This window comes from Podarcis bocagei, assembly GCF_964188305.1.
Source record: "Podarcis bocagei genome assembly, chromosome: 15".
NCBI classification, from domain to species: Eukaryota; Metazoa; Chordata; class Lepidosauria; order Squamata; family Lacertidae; genus Podarcis; species Podarcis bocagei.
The window spans coordinates 43,029,354-43,047,682 of NC_138141.1; the positions used below are offsets into that span (position 1 = coordinate 43,029,354).

The 18,329-nt window shown below is 48.6% G+C and overlaps 1 protein-coding gene across 2 annotated transcripts in view; it reads right to left on the minus strand.

The window, feature by feature from the left end:
- VPS53 (VPS53 subunit of GARP complex) overlaps positions 1–18,329 on the minus strand; it is a 64,544-nt gene that overhangs the window by 27,130 nt on the left and 19,085 nt on the right. The window contains exons 1-10 of one of the 2 annotated variants that reach the window (XM_081172032.1): positions 18,036–18,264; positions 15,222–15,302; positions 13,960–14,009; positions 11,933–11,999; positions 5,433–5,519; positions 3,459–3,574; positions 2,875–2,994; positions 2,219–2,297; positions 1,055–1,198; positions 638–780 (exon numbers count right to left, since the gene is read on the minus strand). In XM_081172032.1, coding sequence (XP_081028158.1) covers positions 638–780; positions 1,055–1,198; positions 2,219–2,297; positions 2,875–2,994; positions 3,459–3,574; positions 5,433–5,519; positions 11,933–11,999; positions 13,960–14,009; positions 15,222–15,302; positions 18,036–18,119 — 971 coding nt within the window. In that variant the 5' untranslated portion in view covers positions 18,120–18,264. Of the gene's footprint in view, positions 1–637; positions 781–1,054; positions 1,199–2,218; positions 2,298–2,874; positions 2,995–3,458; positions 3,575–5,432; positions 5,520–11,932; positions 12,000–13,959; positions 14,010–15,221; positions 15,303–18,035; positions 18,265–18,329 lie in introns of those variants that run through there. The other variant, XM_081172031.1, reaches the window with a different exon arrangement.

Sequence of the window (18,329 nt, forward strand, 5' to 3'; positions counted from 1 at the left end):
AGAACCAGCTGTGGGATCCCAGAGCGAGTAATCTTCACAAAAGGGGAGGGTGAAGGAAGGAAGGGGAACAAAAGATGAGGCCAGGTTCAAATTGAAAGCCAGGCGGAATAGCTCTGTCTTACAGGCCCTGTGGAAGGAGGTTAAATCCTGAAGGGCCCTGGTCTCATGGGACAGAGCATTCCACCAGGTCGGAGCCATCACTGAGAAGGCCCTGGCCCTGGTGGAGGATAGTCTGACTTCCTTAGGGCCCGGGACCTCTAAACTATGGTTATTCATGGACCTTAAGGTCCTCTGCGGGGCAGACCAGGAGAGGTGGTCCTGTAAGCACGAGGGTCCTAGGCCACGGCGTGCCCACTGTCGCTTCTAGCAGCCACAGGTAGGAGCTGAGTGCACGATGGAGACCAAAGTGAGCCAACGACCACAGAATGAGCAGGATGTGTCCCCCACCAGAGGTGCTACCTCGCCCCTAACACACCATACATTTTCTCAAGCAGCCAGCCATTTTAATGATTACTCTGCGCTGCTTTTAACTGCAGGTTCTTATGCTGCTGTCCACCCCCCTGACCTTATACACCAGGCAGTGGCATATAAAATCCTTCCGCAAAGAAATAAAGCAGAGCGTCCTGGGCCCCGCTACCTGGTAATGTGGCAGAAGTCGACCGCAATCCTCTCGGTCATGCACCATTCCCCAGGGAACATGCGGACGTACTTCTCTTCGTAATCCACCAGCTGGCGTTTGATCCAAGCGTAACGCCGGTCAATTTTATCCAGCCAGGCGACCTGGAGGGCGAGAGAGAGGGAGGCACTATGAGAACAGCTGTAGACAGAGGTTGTAGATAGATGATAGATAGATAGATAGATAGATAGATAGATAGATAGATTGGTGTTGGTTGGTTTCTATGCTGCTCATTTGCCAAAGTGCCTTCTAAGATGCTTACAAGCACAAAGGAAGTTCCTGACCTACATTTCCCATAGCCAAAAAAAAAGAAAGGAGGATATCTAAACAGCCCATGAAAAGCTAAGAGTTCTACGCAGGGGGAACCTCCCGGCTTACATCTTGGTTTTCCTGGAAGAGCACGAGGTACTCTGAGAGGTGCTGCTTGATGAATTTCTTGATGATCTCCTGCTTGATTCTGGGGTCCAAGACGTTTGCGACCAGGCAGGCATCCCGCAGGACGTTGCTGGGACCTCCAGCCCTCTGTCGGGGAGGAGAAAGGCAAAGAATTCAGGGTTTTCGCTTCCAGTGGCGCCAGTGACTATACTTTGAGGATATATTAAAGGCAAGTAGGGCTGGGTGATATCTGGTTTTAAACACTGTGATATATCACCAGCTAAACATTGTGATATATCGATATATCATAATACAGTGGTACCTCTAGTTGTGGACACGATCCGTTCCAGGGGCTGTTTGCACCCCAAGAAGTCCACAACTAGAGCGGCGCTTCTGTGCAACCACGCTAGAGCACTTCTGCGCATGTGCAAAGTGCGCAGAACACTTCTGCACATGCACGCGTGGCAAAACCCTTAAGTATACACTTCCGGGTTTGCTGTGTTCGCAAGCCGAAAAGACACAACATGAACCTAACGCAACATGAGGTATGACTGTATCTGTCATAAGGAAGGAACTACGCAGAGACGGACAGGACAAAGTCCTGGCAACTGCTAGTACTTAAGGGTCTAAAACTGATAAATGATGATATTATCAATCCCCTCGTGGTCACTTTCAGCAGCAGGAAAGCCAAAAAGCATCCAAATGAGACTTGGGGTTTGGGGCTCGGCTACCAAATGGTGGCATTCAGGACACCCCAGAATATGGCAATGAGTCATAGTGAATATAAAACATCTGGGATGAAGCAGATGGTGCAGCGATGGGCAGTTATAGAAGTGAAAAAGAAGAGGGAGCAGAGAGAATAACCACTGACAGGGGAGACACAGCAGAGGGTGTGCGATGCTTCCCTCTTCTCCAGCCCCAGCTCCTTTTCTCCTCAATCTGGGACATTGGCTGGTCAAACAGAAAAAGCAGCCACGGGGAGGTGTTGCAAGGTAAAGGGTGAAGCACCTCCCCTCCCCGCTACCATTTCTCCCCTACAAATGATTCTCATGCCAGCTGCAGTAAAACTGGGCTACAATCACCATTATTTGTTGTTGGGAAATAGGGGAAGCTCATTTGCACTTCTGCAAACAAGGGAGAGACCGGGATTTATTTTTATTTCATTACCTTTGTGCCTTGAGAGGGAAACGCTTCCTCGAAATCTGCCAGGATCTGTTGCCCCAGCTCGTTCTGGGCAGCCTTCACCCTGCCCAGGAACCAATGAGGAAATTGGGTTAGGGCTCAGGTAGCCAAACGTAGGCTTCTGCAGGAAGTTTTTGTTCCTAGCAAAACTAGTTGGGGAATTAAACGCCTGCCAAGCCAAACGAGGCGGTGGCCTCTAGTTTACCGGAAACAACTCAAGAAGCAAGGGTGACAGCCCTTTAACCAGAATATTCCTTGAAGGGAGAAAACGAGGATTTAAGAACCGAGTTGAAGGAACCCCAGAGTACAAGGGACTGTTTTGACAGTCCTGTCTGCTAACAGGGTCGCTTTGTACGGTTTCCTGACTTTATTAAAAACACAAATCCCATGAAAGCATGTCAGGGTAAATTTATGGTAACATCTTCCATGGGCGGAGAGCAGTCGTTTTATTAAAAGTGAAAAACAAGGCAGGAATGCCCTCCCTGTCTCTGCAGACCAAAGAGGCGCAACTGAATGTCTGAGCAGGGACTCAGTTAACATTTGCTCCTCTGTTGACACAGAGAGACTCTGAACGGCTGCTACGTTCCTGGCCTTCCCTCTTCCCTCTTCCGGCTCTCGGGAGATCACTGCCCTCATCTCACCTCTCAGAAAGCTGGCGAATCTGCGGGATCCCCATGTACTTGTTGAAGTGCTCCAGCACGTTCACGACCCCTTGCAGGAGGTTGGCCACTTCCCCATACTGCCGCCTCCTCGTCATTGCCCTAGAGATGGGAGTGAGGGGAAGAGAGAGGAGAAGGGGGGGTTAATTAGAAGAGAGAAGTCGGGGATCAAATCAAACACTGGAAGCTGCCTTATACCCAGTCAGACCAAGAAGATTACTCAGGGTGGGGAGCCACAGGTCCTGCGACCAAATCTGGCCCCCAAGGCCTCTGCCTGGCCCCCGAGGTCCTCCCTGTCTCCAGGCGAAATCGATCCTTATTGCTCCGCCCACTGTCACCCTGGCCCCGCCCACCGCTGAGTTTTGCTTGCCTTCAATGCAGCCCACTGTAAGCTTCCTCTGACTTGTAACCCCTAAGGACTAGAAGCTTACTCTTTTTTTTTTAAAAAAAGTTGGGTTTGCCCAAAAGCTAATCCCGTACCCAATTCCATGCCGCAGTTCCCCCCTCCCTCAGCCCCCTCTGTGTGCCCACATTATCATGGCACCCCCCCAGGGCGCACTGCTTACTCCAGGGAGTCGACTCCGCCAGCTAGCATGTGGAGGTGGTTCAGGGTCGTGATGGAGGTGGTCAGGTGGCGCTTGGCATGGTCCAGCTGCTTGATGTCGCGGGTGATTTCCTTCACCTGTCGCAGGTGAATAATAATAATAATAATAATAATAATAATAATAATAATAATAATATTTTTTCTTTATACCTCGCCCTCCCCAGCCAAGGCCGGGCTCAGGGTGGCTAACAAGCAATAATAAAAACAAATTGAATGAATACAACTTAAAAACAAAATTAAAATACAACATTAAAATACTGAAACCTCATTGCAGGAGGAGAAGGAAAAGAAAAAAGAAAGAGGGGGAGGGAATCAAACTGGCTCCAATCCAAAGGCCAGGCGGAACAACTCTGTCTTACAGGTCCAGCAGAAAGAAATCAGATCCTGCAGGGCCCTGGTCTCATGAGGCAGAGTGTTCCACCAGGCCGGAGCCAGTGTTGAAAAGGTCCTGGCTCTGGTTGAAGCTAATCTGACTTCCTCAGGGCCCAGGACCTCTAGGGTGTTGCTATTTATGGACCTTGAGGCTCTCCGTGGGGCATACCGGGAGAAGCGGTCCCCTAGGTACAAGGGTCCTAGGCCGTGAAGGGCTTTAAAGGTCAAAACCAGCATCTTAAATCTGACCCTGTACTCCACCGGGAGCCAGTGCAGCTGGAAAAGCACTGGGTGAATATGCTCCCAGGATAAACAGAAGAATTCAAGAAACTGTGTACACACAGAGAGAGAATTAGACAGCTTCAGTTCCCCACAAATGCCTCATTGGGGCAAGATCTGCTAGGAAGCATTGCTGTGCTCACTAGGCCTTGCCACCGGAGCAATCTTGTTTCTTTGAATAAAGAGTTAACTTCACAGACACTATGGGAGTTTTTGCTGACCTGTCCAGACACCCGCTCCAGAGCCCTCCCTCTCCCCACCCATGTCTGTAGAAGCCACAAAATCCACCCCAACGTGTCCCCCACCCACAACCCTTTCCGCTCACGAACAAACAGCGCTGGTCACAAATTTTGAGGCAGGGATACGGAACTGGTGGTCCTCCGGATGTTGCTGGACTCCAACTCCCAGAAGCCCTTGGTCAGGGATGAACCGAGCTGTAGCCCAGGAACACCCAGACAGGCCGCTGTTTCCCAACCTCTAGGAGAACACCTTAAAACGGTGCCCTCTGAGACGCATTGCTTGGAAACAGACACCCAGTGCCGGTTCTTGCTGAACTGCAACTCCCATCAGCCCCAATAAGAAGGGCCAATGGCCAGGGGTGATGGGTGGTTCAGCAACATTGGCAGGGCCAAAGGTTCCCCACGCCTGATGGTAGGGCTCGGCTCCAGGCTGGAGCAACTTCAGAGCCCCATCGTCCCCAGAGGAGAGCCTGAGGCCCGGCTGTGCCTGTAGACACCGCAGAAGAGGACAATCTCCGAGGGAAGAGTCCAGTGTCCCTCTAGCGACGTGGCTCCGCTGTCAAATGGCTTTTGTCCGTGGGGCCAAGGGATGCTAAGTCCTGTGCAAGGTCATTGCTTTGGAAGGGAGGGCGGCAAGGAAAACCTGTACCCAGAGACGGGTTGGCAGCGTACTGCACACACCCAAGAGTCATCTCTTCATTGCCTTAGAAGCTCTGAAAAATATTCTCCTTGTTTTCAAACTACCAAGGGCCAGGTAAAGTTGCTTCAGGGGCCGCCCACGGTTTGTGGAAGGGCCACAGACACAGCAGAGTGTCTGCCTTACAAGCATATTCAATCTGCAGGTAGAGTCTCGAGAGACTCCTGCCTGAAATCCGGGAGTGGTGCTGCCGGTCAGAGCAGACAATATTGAGCCAGATGGACCAGCGATCTGACTCAGTTAAGGTTCCTGTAAGACATTGTGCTAATGGAGCAAAAAAAGGAAAGGGGGGTGGAGATTGCTGAGGACACCATTAATAACAGGCAACAAGATATTATTCGTCACTCACCATCTGCTCAGATTTCTCAGCTTTGTCCTTGATGTCCTTAATTTTGCCGAAGAGCTGCTGAATAGCCTTCTGGGCTTCTTCCAATGCCTGGAGGGAGGAAGAGGGAGACTAAAGTTTGGTTTCCAAATTCAGGAGGAATTAGGCAGAGATCAAGTTCTTTTGAGCCAAGCTGCAAGAGCTCAACCTTTTTTCTGGTCAGAAAGCTACTGCTTCTTGGACTCTAGGCAAGAAACAAGATCCTAGTCCTCTTGGTGGACAGGGAAAATCCCAGATGGGTGTTGAGCCCTTGCGGAAATAACAAAAAGGGTGAGAGAGGGCAAATAGGGTGTGAACTGCCAGCTGAGGGTATTTTGATCAAAGAGGACCCACAAAAGTTTGGACTAGAATAAAAGTTCCTAGAACTCTAAGGTGCCACAAGGCTCTTTCGTTTATTATTACAATCCTTAAGTAATGATAACAAAACTGTTAACAATAATATAATTTAACAGAAAATAAAAATAGATAGCAACAGATAATATGCACATAACACAGATGCTGACGCCTCTGGCGATGCCACAATTCTATTTATCCCACTTTTGACAGTTCTATAACACCCAATAACAAACTTTCTTTTGGGTTTTCTGCAAAAACGGGGGGGGGGGGGAGGGAGGGATTTGAACCAAGAGGAGTTTCCACTTCAGAAGAACTTTCTGGGTCAGGCCAATGGCTGATCCAACCCAGGCGGCGGTTCTCTCAGTGGCCAGCCAGATGCCTCTTCTCAGAAGCTCACAGACAGGGCCTGGGAGCAACTGGAGAGCAGGGTTCGAATCCCCATCCAGCCATGAAGCGCACTGGGCAGCCTTGGGCCAGTTCCTTCCTCTCTGCCTGGCCTGCCTCACAAGGTTGTTGTGAAGGGTAAAACAGAGGAGAGGAGAACCAGTGGGGTACAACTCTAATAAATAATAATAATAAGGAGCAGCATTCGGAGGTTTACTGCCTCAGTGGAGGGAGAACACAGGCATTGTGGCTTGTAGCCACTGATAACCTTAAAGGTAAAGGTAAAGGGACCCCTGACCATTAGGTCCAGTCACAGACGACTCTGGGGTTGTGGCGCTCATCTCGCTTTACTGGCCGAGGGAGCCGGCATTTGTCCGCAGACAGCTTCCGGGTCATGTGGCCAGCATGACTGAGCCACTTCTGGCGAACCAGAGCAGCACACGGAAATGCCATTTACCTTCCCGCTGGAGAGGTACCTATTTATCTACTTGCACTTTGATGTGCTTTTGAACTGCTAGGTTGGCAGGAGCAGGGACTGAGCAACGGGAGCTCACCCCGTCGTGGGGATTTGAACCACCGACCTTCTGATCGGCAAGTCCTAGGGCTCTGTGGTTTAACCCACAGCGCCACCCACGTCCCTTACTGATAACCTTACCCTCCATTAATTTGTCTAATCCTCCTGCAAAGCCATCTAGGTTGGTGGCTGTCATTTTGCCTCCTGTGTGAGCAAGTTCTGTCGTTTAACTATGTGCTGTGTGAATAAATCCTTTCTCCCATCTATCCTGAATCTTCCAAAATTCAGCTCTACTGGCTGTCAGTGAGCTTTAGGGTTACAAGGGAGGGAAAACTCCTCTCTAACCACTTTCTCCATCCCCCATGCAGAGGTTCACAAACCTCTCTGGTACTCAGTCGGTAGACCATGAGATTCCTTAATCTCACGGCTGTAGTTTCAAGCCCCACATCGGGCAAAAGATTCCCGCGTTGGAGGGGGATGGACTTGATGTGCCTTCCAGTTCTACAATCCTACGGTTCTCAGGTCGCCTCTTACTCGCCTGTTCTGCAAACTGAAAAGCCCCAAACTGGAAGCTGCAACCTTTCCTCACACCCCCATGTCCATTCCAGTCTCCCTTTTCTAAACCCTTTTTCTGACTGTACACCAGGGGTCTGCAAACTTTTTCAGCAGGGGACTGGTCCACTGTCCCTCAGACCTTGTGGGGGGCCGGACTATATTTTTTGGGGGGGAAATGAACAAATTCCTTTGCCCCACAAATAACCCAGAGATGCATTTTAAATAAAAGGACACGTTCTACTCATGTAAAAACACCAGACAGGCCCCACAAATAACCCAGAGATGCATTTTAAAATCAAAGGACACATTCTACTCATGTAAAAACACGCTGATTCCCGGACCGTCCGTGGGCTGGATTGAGAAGGCGATTGGGCCAGATTCGGCCCCCGGGCCTTAATTTGCCTACCCCTGCTCTACAATACAGTGGTACCTCGGGTTAAATAGGCTTCAGGTTACAGACTCCACTAACCCAGAAATAGTACCTCAGGTTAAGAACTTTGCTTCAGGATGAGAACAGAAATCGTGCGGCGGCAGAGGGAGGCCCCATTAGCTAAGGTGGTACCTCAAGTTAAGAACAGTTTCACGTTAAGAACGGACCTCCGGAACGAATTAAGTTCTTAACCTGAGGTACCACTGTATCCCTTTTTAAGCAACCAAAACTGTGTCAACATGTGTTCCTGGGCAGAACTGAAGAAAAATCCTAAAGGGGGGGGGGGAGAGAGAGAAAGGAGGGGGGGAAACATCTGCAATGCCGTCTCACGCTGGAAGGAGAGACGACCGCAGTAGCAGTAGTGGGATCTGCTTTCCCGGCCCCTGCCCAGGAGTCAGAAATAGCCGCCGTCTGGAACTGCTGGGGGGGGGGCGGGGAGTGTGTTACGCCCTGCCCAGGAATGCGCTCCCGCTGTTTCCTCCCCATAAAGGACTTATTAAGTGATGCAGCTTTTTTAAAAAAGAAAAAAAGAAATCCATCTGCAGATTTTGGGCAAGACAACACAAAAGCCCCATTTCAAAAGCGAAGCGCACCCACCAGAAAGCCAGAAGAAGCGAGGCTATTTTAAGCCTTTCCAACAAACTTAAGAGAAAAATGAAATCTAGGGCGGCGTATTTTTAAAAAGAAAAAGAACGCGCTCAAAACTTGAGAAATGTTACAGATGGGTGTGCAGGGCAGCTCCTGAAGCCTTGCAATTTTAAAAATAAAAATAAAAAATCCACAAGTATTCCAGACACAACCTGCAGCTCCTGCAAGCCCAACCCCACCTTCTGCCCCAAGTTAATGCAAAGGTTTCTATGTTAAAGGTTGCTGTTCGCTGTCTTTTCGTTTTAAATGTCATGGAAGCAGTTGCAGCAAAGGAGAGAAGGGAAGCAGGGTTCACTGCAAATCCAGCCCCGTCCTCAACCATCACGCAGCCATTTCACCAGGAAAAAATGGGAAGCAGGGCTGCTAAATTGGCTCAACTGGGGGACCAGGAGCAACTTCCTCCTGCTCTTGTTCAGCTGCTTCCTTTCCAGCTGGTTGTCATGAGGATTCTGTAACCGAGGTCTAGCACCTGGTTTTACATTTTTCCTCCTCCCTCCCAATGCCTTTTCCTTTCATGCCATTTAAAAAAAAAAGCCGGTCTCATCTCATTGTTGACATCTGCAAGCTGCTCCGGGAGCCTTTTTTAGGCTGAAGATCAGGGTGGAAGATCAGCAAGGAACAGTGCATTAAAAGAGGAAGGGTTCTAAAACACCATCTCATAAAATTGTTGCAGGGGGAGAATATTCCAAAATTACCTGTGTTTAGGCACAACGTGACATAACCTTTCTGCACAACGTTGCAATTCATCCCTGAGAAGCTAATATCTCTCACGCATATCTATATCTAAACCTATATATATATATTTATCTATCTCTATCTTCCTGTCTGCTTGTACACGATAACAGATTGCACATCCCAAAGTTTGGAAGGGGGATTGTAGCTCAGCAATCACAACATCTGCTCTGCGTGGAAAGAAAAGATCCTGAGATCTGTCCTTGGGGTGTCCACTTTTTTCAAAAAGTGATGGAAAGACCCTCTCTTGAATGCTCCTTGTGTGGTTCGCAGAGGCAAGTATGGATGCGAATGTGCCCAGTCCCTGGAACTGAACCATCCGATTGGGTGGCCATCGGTGCAGCCTGTAGCAGCATCACAGTGCATCAACTGCTGGGATGGCTCAGTCAGTGAAGCACGAGACTCTTCAATCTCCGGGTTTCGGGTTCGAGCCCCAAACTGGGTGCAAGATTGCTGCATTGCAGGGGGTTGGACTAGATGACCCACAGGGTCCCTAACAACTCTGCAATTCTATTATTCTGAAAAAGAGGAGTAGTGTGGTTGAGGCCACATAAGCCTCTTTTCCTTTTTTAAAAAAATAAATCTGAAGCGCCATACATTTTTAGTGTTGAACAAAGGTTCCCTTCATTTCGAAAGGGTGGGAGGGGGAGGAAAGCAGGCCAGAACATGATTTGGGGAGGGGGGAGCTTTCAGCTCTACAAGCCATTATTAATTAGGCTATTATCACAGACAGACAATCTCTTCTCTCCTTGCACCTCCCTGGGGAAAAAGCAGCTCAGGAGAAGAAATTATTTCGCCAGGGTTTTCCTTTTTTGTCTGGCTTCTTTGGGGTGGGAGGAAAAAGAAGGGAGGGGGGAACCCACTGCAGACCAAAATGCCATTCAAGAGGCTTTTCCTGTGTAATACGACCTGCTCTGCTTTCCCTATGCTCTGACCTATTAACTGCTGGAGCCGGGAAATTCCTGAGATTCCTGCCGGCTTTGTAGTTCCAAAAACAGCCGCCAGTTCAACGGAGCTTTTGTGGCAGGAAAAAATCGCTAAGAAGTGAGGCTGTGCGGCCACGCGCATCGCTCACGCTTGCTTTTACTATTTCAACCTGCACGGCACTTTTGGAAGATTCAGGACGGGGATAAGAAAAGGACTTAATCATGCAGTGCATTGTTAATCTGTGGAACTCTCCTCCACATGAGGCAGAAATGGGCACCAGATGGAACGCCCTCCCACCAGATGTCAAAGAGAAAAATAACTACCAAACTTTTAGAAGACATCTGAAGGCAGCCCTGTTTAGGGAAGCTTTTAATGTTTAACAGACCACTGTATTTTAGTACTTCATTGGAAGCCACCCAGAGTGGCTGGGGAAACCCAGCCAGATGGGCGGGGTATAAATAATAAATTATATTATTATTATTATTATTACTATGCGCTGCCTCCACAGTTAGAAGCGGAAATGTTACGGAATACGCACAATAGAGCATTTTAAGTCCGTTCTGAAATAAACTAATTTACACCAAGTGGTACCAGCTGGCCAAAATATATAAATCAGAGTCAGATGCAGAAAAAAATTCCAGTGCAGCCAAATATTAACAAGGAAAGAACTAGCAGCCATCTCCTCAGAAGTGACAAGGGCAAGAATCATATAATCATGGAATTGGGAGGAATCCCAGGGGTCATCCAGTCCAACCCTCTGCAACGCAGGAATCTTTGGCCCAGTACGGGGATTGAACCCACAAAGGGATTTTTTTTACAGCTAGAAATAGATGATCCTGAATGCCCCACTCTTTCATCTATCCAGACCCAATTCTTAAAGGTACCACATATTCAGGTACAGTTGCTCATTTTCGGGGGGACACCCCTCCAACATGCTATTTTTTTATAATAAGGAAACCTTCGCAGAGTTAAGGTGGGTACCCAGACCAGATCAGCTTGCCAAGAGCTGGAAACCACCTTGAACCCTAACTGCACTGGCTCCCAGTAGAGTACAGGGTCAGGTTTAAGATGCTGGTTTTGACCTTTAAATCCCTACGCAGCCTAGGACCCACGTACCTACGGGACCGCCTCTCCTGGTCTGCCCCGCGGAGGACCTTAAGGTCCACAAATGACAACACTTTGTAGGTCCCAAGTCTCAAGGTGGTTAGATTGCTCTCAACTAGGGCCAGGGCCTTTTCAGTACTGGCCCCGACTTAGTGGAACGCTCTGTCACAAGAGACCAGGGCCCTGCGGGACTTGACATCTTTCCGCAGGGCCTGCAAGACAGAGCTGTTCCGCCTGGCCTTTGGTTTGGACTCAGTCTGACCCTTATGTTTTCCCTCCCCTTACGGTTTTGATCCATGGGCTACTTTTAAAATGAGGCTGCATTTTAAATTGCATTTTAACCTGTATTTTAAATTGGTTTTTTTCTTTCTTTCCCCTATTATGTTTTTATTGTAATTTTACTGGTGTTAGCCGCCCCGAGCCTGGCTCTGGCGGGGTATAAATAAAAAATTATTATTGTTGTTGTTGTTGTTGTTGTTGTTGTTGTTGTTGTTGTTGTTCTTGTTCTTGTTGTTGTTGTCTTGAAACATGGGGCCAACAACCCATGCAGGTTTCTAGTCCTCAGTACAGGGCTGGGGGAACCTAGAGAATCACGGAATGGTAGAGTTGGGAGGGAACCCGGGGGTCATCTACTCCAGCCCCTGCAATGCAGAAATCTCAACTAGATCAACATGACAGAAGGCCATCCAACCTCTGTTTAAAAACCTCCAAGGAAGGAAATTCTACCACCTCCCGAGGGAGACCGTTCCACTGTCTTAATGCTGTTCCTTGCATCTCTCTGGCAGACTGTCTCCCTGGATAGATTCAGCTGCGAGAAATTTAATAAACTCGTACCTCGCGGCCATCCTGCCCGACGTTTGTCTGACCTCTCACCACGGTCCGGATGTTATCATCCAAACGCCTGCAAAGGGGAAGAAAGAAAGAAGGGAGACAGCCTGAAGGTTGATGTTCATATTTCTTTTCTTGTCTTTTTTTTTTACAGTTTGTTCAAGAGACCATTTTAGGGAAGCGGAAACCGTGCTGTTTCAATATTCTAAAAACAAATATTCCAGCACTGTATACCAGCCCCACGGAGAGTTAAAAGAAACCCCACTCCTGTATAATTTGATTTATTGCACTTCTATCCCACCTCAAGGCGGCACACACAGTTTTCCGCCGCCTTATCACATCCAAAAAGCAACCCTGCGGGGTAGGTTAGGCCAAGAAACGACGACTAGCCCAAGGTGACCCAGTGAGCTTTAAGACTGAGTGGAGATTTGAACCCTGGTCTCCCAAGAACCCCCTTCATGGATCACTGCCTTGCCGTGGCAAAGGGGCTTGAATAACTCAGAGAAGCTATGAGCTATGCCGTGCAGGGCCACCCAAGATGGACAGGTCATAGTGGGGAGATTTGAACAAACGTGATCCACCTGGAGGAGGAACCGGCAAGCCACCCCAGTACCCCTGCCAAGAAAACTCCATGGACAAAGACAAGACCAAACTGCGGGAGGCAGTGGAAGACAGGAGTGCCTGGCGTGCTCTGGTCCAGGGGGTCACGAAGAGTCGGACACGACTAAATGACTAAACAACAACAACTACTCCCAGGAATGTCCTAGTCCGACACTCCAGCCACCACAACACACCAGCTCTAAGATGCAAACCTTGCTTAAGTTTTGTTCTTTTTCCCAACAGCGATCTCAGAAAGGAGGAGATTGCATTTGCCTCCGGGTATCTGTCTGCAATCGCGCCCTGCGTGAGAACTTCCCGGAGGCAGGGAGCAGGGAAGGGGCAGACTGCTAGGCCCAGGCAGACATGCGGACAGCAAACAAGCAGGCAGGCAGACTGGCAGCAAAAGAGGTGGAGCTTCTGTTCAGCAGGCAGAAGGCCCCCAGGTCAATCACCAGTAAATCTAGGTGGGCTGGGAGCTCCCAGCAAGAGCTCCCAGCTACCTGGCCATCTGCCCACAGAAGAAAAGATATTACTACTTCTTTATTTTTTAAAAAAATATTTTTTTAAAATAATTTAATAATTTTCTCTTTTCAAACAAAAAAGTGTCCCCAGATTCTTTGGAAAAAATCTGGTAACCTTAGTCTAACTCAGTTTAAGGTAGTCTTCCTATGTTCTTGAAAAGACACAGGGCAGTTACAGATCCATTGAAATTAACGAACATTTTTAAGTTAGTTGCATTGATTTCAACTGGTCTACTCTGGGTAAAGTTTCTTGAACACCCCCCCTCCCCCGGAAATAACTATTTGCCCAGGCTTTCCCTGACCAGCAGGAATGAGCCTGGTTATTACTGAATTCCTGTTTTTAAATTACTGATTTACTGGAACCTCGGTATTCCTTATTAATAATATTTATTCGACTTCTTGCACACTCTTTGCTACAAGGTTCCAGGAAGGGTTACCGCAATGCAAGATGACAGTTCCGCATTTGCTGCAATTCCCGTGTTTCAGGCGTTGGCCACAATTTACAGTCACAAGCTTTTATACCATTTCACAGTTTTCCATGTCGGATTTCCACACACAGCTTACTCGAATAAATAAGTGGTTTAAATAAAAAACAGCTACGCTCCTGAATTGAAGCAAGCCCGCTCTATTCTGAAGGAGCCAGCTCCTCTGTCATCACAGCAATCACTCCACGAGTCAGAAGGAAGCAACCACTCCCCTTTCCTCAGGCAAGAGGCTGTGTGCCTTTTATCTTCTCTGTGTTTTTCAGCTGTGCCACTTCCAATGTGTCTGCATGCACCCAGGGTCCAGCAGGCTGGCGGGGGTTAAGTTGGGACAAAGACGGTCAGCCCCTTCCCTAGTCTAAAGGAACAACAGCTTTTCCTGCCCCACACCAGCCCCATTGATAATAATTTTTAAAATAGCCCTGCTTACCTTATTTTCAGCTTGATCTTGTTCACCACATCATCAATGTTTGCCAAAGACTGTCAAAGAAAAAGGAGAGAAAGGTGGGGTCAGTTATTTAGCTGCATATGCAATGTCAACAGAATGGGGATTTGGCCCTCCATGCCGAGAAGAGTATGTTGCCTGTTGGCAAACCCTCCAAGTGTCCCTATTTTCCAGGGACAGTCCTGGATTTACAGAAGCCGGGCTCTGATTTGATCCCGGAATGTCCTACTTTTCCTTAAATGTAAAGGGACCCCTGACCATTAGGTCCAGTCGTGGCCGACTCTGGGATTGCGGCGCTCATCTTGCTTTATTGGACGAGGGAGGCGGCATACAGCTTCCTGGTCATGTGGCCAGCGTGACTAAGCCACTTCTGGCGAACCAGAGCAGCGCACAGAAATGCCGTTTACCTTCCCGCTGGAGCGGTACCTATTTATCTATTTGCACTGGTGTGCTTTCGAACTGCTAGGTTGGCAGGAGCAGGGACCGAGCAACAAGAGCTCATCCCATCGCGGGGATTCGAACTGGCGACCTTCTGATCGGCAAGCCCTAGGCTCTGTGGTTTAACCCACAGCGCCACCTTAGGACATCCCTATTTTCATCAGAGAAATGTTGGAGGGTACGAAGTTAAACATCCTCTGTCAAGAAGATAAGCAACTATACAACTTTTAGAATAAGGCAGCCTTGTATAGGGAAGTTTTTTAATGTTTCGTGTTTTATTATGTTTTTATATATGGTGGAAGCCGCCCAGACTCACTATAAGGCAGCCTCCTATGTTCTGATCTTGCTTAACAGAAGAAGAACGGTGGCCTCTAGTGGACAAACAAGACACAGCAAAATGAGACAAGTCATAGAGACCAAAAGTAGGCTCTCTCCCTCGGACCATCATCATTCGTCAACCCTAGCTTCCCAGATACTGTCGGACTACAACTCCCATCATCCCTTGCCACAGGCTAAACTGACTGGATTTGATGGCAGCTGCAGTCTTTTAATCTTGCCTTAACTGTATTTGCTGCTTTTGTGTTTTCAGCAGCTTTTATTTGTCTTTTGCAGAAATGCCCTCGATAAAAGATATTTAGAAGGCAATGGATGAACCATCGATGGACCCCAGAACTTGATCACCCCTGTTAGGAGGCAAGGGAAACTCTCCAATGTTTTACTATTGTTTTGTGAATCTCTTATGAATCTACCAGCAGAAAACAGGGTAAAAGAAGAAACTGTTTTTCACAATTGTGTCGCCATGCACTAACTTGCTCGGTCGGGAAAAGCGTGTTGATGTACTCCACAGCGTTGAAGTCAGCTCGGTCCAACGGATCTTGACTCGGAAAAACCTAGGGGTCAAGAAAAGGAACGGAAGTTACTATTATTAACTGTATGTGTTAGTTGTTTTTCTTACAAAAGAGCCTGTACGGCGTGGAGTGTTGGACTATGACCTGGGAGACACTGGGGTTCAAATTCCCGCTTGGCCATGGAACTCACTGGGTGACCCTGGTCAAGTCATACTGCCTCTCAGCCTAACCCACCTCACAGGGGTTTTGTGGGCATTAAATGAGAGAGAGAACCTTGAGCTCCTTGGAGAAAAAGATGGGATTATAAATGAAATAAATAAATAAATAAATGTGACTTACATTAAAACCTCAAACCATAGCAATTCAAATAAAAGACGAAAAGGAACACAGCAACACACACGCTGTGCCAAAAACAACAAATGTCCAGCACCATGGTAAAAACAGAGAGGCTGTGCAGTGGTTTGTGGGGTGTGGATCACATTCCTTCCTTCCTTGGTTATGGAGAGGCTGGAAGACAGGGGTCAGGATCCCACCCTGGCCTGCACAGAGGCTGCTTCATGCTCCCCTACCTCTCCCTCCATCCTTCCCAAATTCTGCTTCACCAGCAAAATCTTCTCCAATCCAGATCAGCCTCACCTTACTGACTCCGGCATCATGCAAACACGTTCCCACTATCTGCTTCCAATCCCAGTGCCCTCCTGTCCCTCCTAATCTTGAATCACTACGCGTTTGTTTTGAATGGTATGAGTTGTTTGCTGCATCTTGCTTGTTTCCCCTTACTTTTATGCTACAGTACTGTTACCACCGAACTAAGGCCCCAAGCAGGTTCTGTCTGTTTTAATGGGGAACGGTCCTTAAACCCATTCCGCTCCCTGCTCTTTATCTGACCAAGTAAACGCAGCCAGGTCACACTGACCTCCTTTGGCATTTAAATCCTTCACTCTGCAACCATTGCGTCAACCTTTGGGTGGGGAGAGTCAACCTTTGGGGGCGCATTTGCAAACTGAATTCTTTGGCTGCATGCGTGTCATGCCCATGACAAACTCTCTCCCCTCCCCTGTTCTAAACACACATACAAAGCGTCTGTAACCCGAGGTACCACTGTACAGTCATACCTCGGGTTGAATGCGCTTCGGGTTGAGCATGTTCGAGTTGCGCTCCGCGGAAACCTGGAAGTAACGGAGTGCATTACTTCCGGGTTTCGCTGCTTGTGCATATGCAGACGCTCAACATGACGTCACGCGCATGCGCAGAAGCGGTGAAAAGCGACATGAGCGTGCGCAGACGTGCCGTCGCTAGTTGCGTTTGCTTCTGGATGCGAACGGGGCTCCAGAACAGATCCCGTTCGTATACAGAGGTACCACTGTACACAGAACCCAGTTGCTCCCTGAGCCACAATTTAATAAATAATCACAATACTAATGTACACAATGACAAACCTAGACAGAATCTTAAAAAGCAGAGACATCTCCTTGCTGACAAAGGTCCGTATAGTACTATGGTTTCCCCAGTAGTGATGTATGGAAGTGAGAGCTGGACCATAAAGAGCTGATGAACTGATGCTTTTGAATTATGGTGCTGGAGGAGACTCTTAAGAGTCCCATGGACTACAAGAAGATCAAACGTATCCATTCTGAAGGAAATCAGCCCTGAGTGCTCACTGGAAGGACAGATCCTGAAGCTGAGACTCCAATACTTTGGCCACCTCATGAGAAGAGAAGACTCCCTGGAAAAGACCCTGATGTTGGGAAAGATGGAGGGTACAAGGAGAAGGGGACGACAGAGGACAAGATGGTGGGACAGTGTTCTCGAAGCTACCAGCATGATTCCAGTTACAGATAGGTAGCCGTGTTGGTCTGCCATAGTCAAAATAAAAAAAATTCCTTCCAGTAGCACCTTAAAGACCAACTAAGTTAGTTCTTGGTATGAGCTTTCGTGTGCATGCAGTTCTTGGTATGAGCTTTCGTGTGTTTCTGAAGAAGTGTGCATGCACACGAAAGCTCATACCAAGAACTAACTTAGTTGGTCTTTAAGGTGCTACTGGAAGGAATTTTTTTTATTTTGACTACCAGCATGAGTTTGACCAAACTGCGGGAGGCAGTGGAAGACAGGAGTGCCTGGCGTGCTCTGGTCCAGGGGGTCACGAAGAGGCGGACACGACTAAACAACAATACTAATGTACATCACCTTGAGCTCAATATATAAAAAGGGTGGGATATAAATGCAGCAAATAAATAAGAAACTGCTGCCCTATGGACAGGGGGTCTCCTATCCAGCAGCCTGTCATTCAACCAGCACTTGACCCCCCCTCCCCAAATTATTATTTTTCATGGTAAATCTTTATTGGTTTAAAATACTGACGTAAACGATCATTTACAACGAAGGTAAGTATAGAAAAATTCAATACAGAAGAAAAAACATCACGACCCCCCCAAAAAAGAAGCAGCACCCCCACAACGACCCTCTCCTCAAAGACACCCAAACAGACCCCCCTCAATTTAAAGCAGCCCCCCACTCCCTACAGCCCCTCCCCACACAGAACCCACATATTAGCATACAGAGCCCCGCCCCTTACTCACACTTCACCCAATCGCTTTGGAGATACAGGCGCCTCCTCCCACCACAAAGCCCCATATTAGCATACATAGCCCCGCCTCCTTACACTCCGTCCAATCGCTGAGGGACTACGGGAGCCCCGCCTACCCCGAACTCCCACATTAGCATGCACAGCCCCGCCCCCTTTCCCTCACCTTCTCCCGCCCGGGTCTCCCTCACCTGCTCGATGGCCAGCTGCACCTCCGGCGCCAGCTGCAGGGCGGCCTCCAGCTCGTCGGCCAAGTCCAGCTCGTCCTCCTCCATCCCGGCCTGCCCCGCGACGCTCGACTGGTCACCCGCCTCCTCTCTTCTTCTCTCTCTCTCTCTCTCTCGCTTGAGGGAAAGCGCGCCACTTCCGGGAACGGCGGCATTCTGGGATGCTGGAGGACCGCGCGGAGGGAGGGGGAATGGGAGCAGCCAATGGGGAAGGAGGGGGCGGGGGAGATGGCGCGATAAGGCCACGCCCACTCCGAC